Raw genomic sequence first — 3381 nt, 5'->3', positions numbered from 1 at the left:
AAAGTAGCAACAACGCTACACATAAAAACTGATGATGGTGGAAAACACCGAAACGTATTTTAATTGATAATTAGAGACAATAAATGACTGAAGCCTAGGAATTGATTTTGATTTGGTAATTTGAATGCAAAATATTGAGATACCTGAGAATGATATAGAACAAAACGACTCTGATAAAGCAAAACGGGTTACAGAATGTGACAAAGCCGCCAGAAAGAAAGCGAAAAAATGGATTATTGGACAGCAATTGAAGTAATGTTTTATTTCCCATAAAAAAAACTTTCAATTGGAGCCGACGATCGGCCGGTTAGAAGCCCAGATTTGACTTTCATGGACTTATTTACGATTAAGCCAAAGCGTTGCTTAAATCGCACTAAACTAAAGGTTTTTCTTTCTGGAAATGTTCAAAATGAACTATTGAAAATATCGTGTATGAGAACGCCATCCTCAAACGGTTAAATTGCTGGAGTTTCCTTGGTCTTAAGGTGTCCGGGGTTGACAAGTGCGGTAAGAGTGGACAGGGACTTACCACCAGGAAATCGATGGGGAAAGATCCTCCCATGGCGGCTGATGAGCCACGGATACAAAGGATAGCTATCCCTCGGTGGCGTGTGTGTGGTAAGAGGTGAAGGTTGTCCCGGAAATCCGTGTTGTCCGCTCAGGGCGGCAGCCAGAGCGGCTCCCTGAAAATGCGCCAACGCAAACGGATGCTGCCCGGTATGATTATGCATCATCTCCGGCTGCAAAAAGGCATTTTTCGCCACCAAATTGGGATCGTAAGTGGGGTTCGGTCGCACCAAACTATGCGCCGGAATGCCCGGAACCATAATCGGCGGCTTTGGTGACCCCATCGGCGATCTTTGGGGCGAATAGTTCTTTGGGGAGCCGTTTAGCCGCTGATCCGCATCGCTTGAGGGAGACAACGGTGCTGAACTTTCCGAATAGTGCACTGGGGATGTTTGGGGACTGTGGCCGGTCGCGCCTCCAACTATCGAATCGATCGAGAACCCGATTTTCGGCTTGGATGGCACTGGAAGAACTGGAGTCGGTGCCAAAGGCATCATGATTAACTGCTCCAAACCGCTGGGGAATTGTTGCACCACTAACGCGATTACAGTCTTTATCCCCCTGAGTTTGTTACGTGTACTGCCACATGATCACTCTGGTTATTTACGCGATCCGCACTCTTCCGCCCTAATTGGACACATTAACAGCGTTTTTTAAGACTAATTTACAGTAAAACGTGCTACCGCTGTCGGAACTCTCGAGTTAATAAGTCGAATACCCGGCAAGTTGTCTAATCCCCGTAGTGGGGGGCTAGTGGAATGGAACAAAAGGTAAAGAGGCTGTGCCGCGCTTGGATTGGCCTGGCGCGTTGCCGCCCGACGCTTGAAAGCTCGCTCGCGATTGGCCGGCGGTTACAACCGAAATGGCAATAAGAGGTGGGACGGCCTCTTATTTTCACCTCTCCTGCCAACAAGAAAAAAACCAGTTTAACTCCATAAACGTTGGGATATTACTTTTACGATTTGTATAAGTGCAAGATAAACAGGTTGGTGGACAATTTGCGGCAGTCTTTAGAAAATAACATGCCTCGGTCTAACTATAACGTTTGTTTTTCTCCACAATTAAACTACGTACCGCCTCAGCGTGCGCGCGCTTCTAGGCGGGGCTACCGCTAATTTAATTTATTTAATGCCCCTGTCAACTACAATATCTCCGGTTTTTATGGCCAGCATTTTATAGCTATAATGGACCGAGATCTGATTTAATTATAACAAGGCTATTTTTTCCGAGACGATTAAATGCCTCTTTCGTGTCGCTCTTGCCTTAATTACCATTTCACATTATTTATGGGATTATTCTGAGTTTAATTTGCAATGCGGCGGCTCAGATTGAGATGTGTAGGTACTGTCCTATTGAGTCTAGCGGCCATTAATCATCACTATAGTCCGGAGACTAATGTGAAAAAAATATGGCAAAACACGTCATTTTCACGCAGGTTTTTGTAATGATTTTTTGTGCTTAAGTAATTTTTCTTAAGACCGAAAATTTTATGAGAACAATCCACACAAATGCTCAGTTTGGAGATGTATAAACATCAACGCTTCAATTTTGATAATTTTCAGAGAAAGGTTTCACTCACAGCATTTGGTTTGCTGTGTACCTACGAAACTAATTATTGGTGAGTTAAATCAGCACGTTCCTACCAAAAAAAAATATTTAATTTGCTCCAAAAAACACAAAATAAAGTTCTTTCTTCGGTTTTAACTGAAGAAATTGTTCAAAATCCGGCCATGGAGTCAAAATGATATGCACCCGTAACAAGTGTAAAAGTACAGAGAAGTTTTCTACTTACAAACATATTCTTAGTGATTTTTAACAATGGAACATTTAAACAAAAAATTACGAATTTCATTTTTGAACTAATACTGATTTCACTTAGCTTTTGCTTCTCAGTTTAATGTAGAACAAACTTCGGGCAAAAAATGCTTAAATGTTTTGAAATAATTGGAATAAATCTATGTAAGAAAACTTCGTTCACTTCAATTCAAACATTTAAAAATATAGATATATTTTATAGCCTACTGAAGGATTTTCATAAGTTCAGTGCTTCTTTTTTAAAATATTTTTGTGCAAAAAAAGCTCTGATTTTTCATTTAACAACTCGATCTGTTCTTCATCAGACCCAATTAGGATTCGAGGACGCGATCAAAAATTCACTCTCACTAAATTCTCGTGTGATATCAAATCAAAAATAAGTATCTACATGTTCTTTATACAGTAATTTTAATGGCTGAAAGGCCATAAAATATAAAGCGGACTTTGAGTTTAGTAAATATTCTCGCCGATGTTTCCTAACTTTTGAACCATTCGTTGAATTCACATCAAATTGTGATTATTCCAATTAAATTACTTAAATACATTAAGTTAAATTACTCATTGTACATTTTTTGGCACATCCACAACTACTTGACTTTGTGGTTTCAAACTCTAAAGCAAACGGGCGCGATCCTAAACGAACTTTAATTTTTAAATCTCAGAATCGAAGGCCTAAATGCAAATTGTTTCCGAAAAACAATCCCAATATTTGATGCAAATTAAGTCAATAGTTTGAAAATTATCAAAATCTATTTTTCTTTCAAACTTTGATCCTTGGCAAGAAAAGAAAGTCTACCGTTTTTCTGATGATTTTTCACTTATTAAAATTGGTGAAGTGTAACATGGACCATCCTGTACCTCAATAAAAGAAAGTACGATTTTTTGCAAATTTCTGGACAAAAATTACTGCCTACACTTAAGGAAAAAGGCGACAAAAATCCAAAAAGATCTACAAACAAATTTTATTTCAATTTGTATTTTTGTAATAAATTTAAATTT

At 38.9% G+C, this 3381-nt stretch overlaps 1 protein-coding gene across 1 annotated transcript; it reads right to left on the bottom strand.

The window, feature by feature from the left end:
- Positions 1 to 212: 212 nt before the first annotated feature.
- LOC125504603 (homeotic protein empty spiracles-like) lies at positions 213 to 1274 on the bottom strand. The gene has a single exon (XM_048666831.1). The coding sequence runs from the start codon at positions 1062 to 1064 to the stop codon at positions 456 to 458; it is 609 nt and encodes a 202-aa protein (XP_048522788.1). The 5' UTR covers positions 1065 to 1274; the 3' UTR covers positions 213 to 455.
- Positions 1275 to 3381: the final 2107 nt, after the last annotated feature.

The sequence above is a fragment of the Dendroctonus ponderosae genome, unplaced genomic scaffold, assembly GCF_020466585.1.
Source record: "Dendroctonus ponderosae isolate FM_Combo_2020 unplaced genomic scaffold, Dpon_F_20191213v2 Dpon_F_20191213_5, whole genome shotgun sequence".
NCBI lineage: Eukaryota > Metazoa > Arthropoda > Insecta > Coleoptera > Curculionidae > Dendroctonus > Dendroctonus ponderosae.
This window is presented reverse-complemented; position numbering and strand designations above follow the sequence as displayed.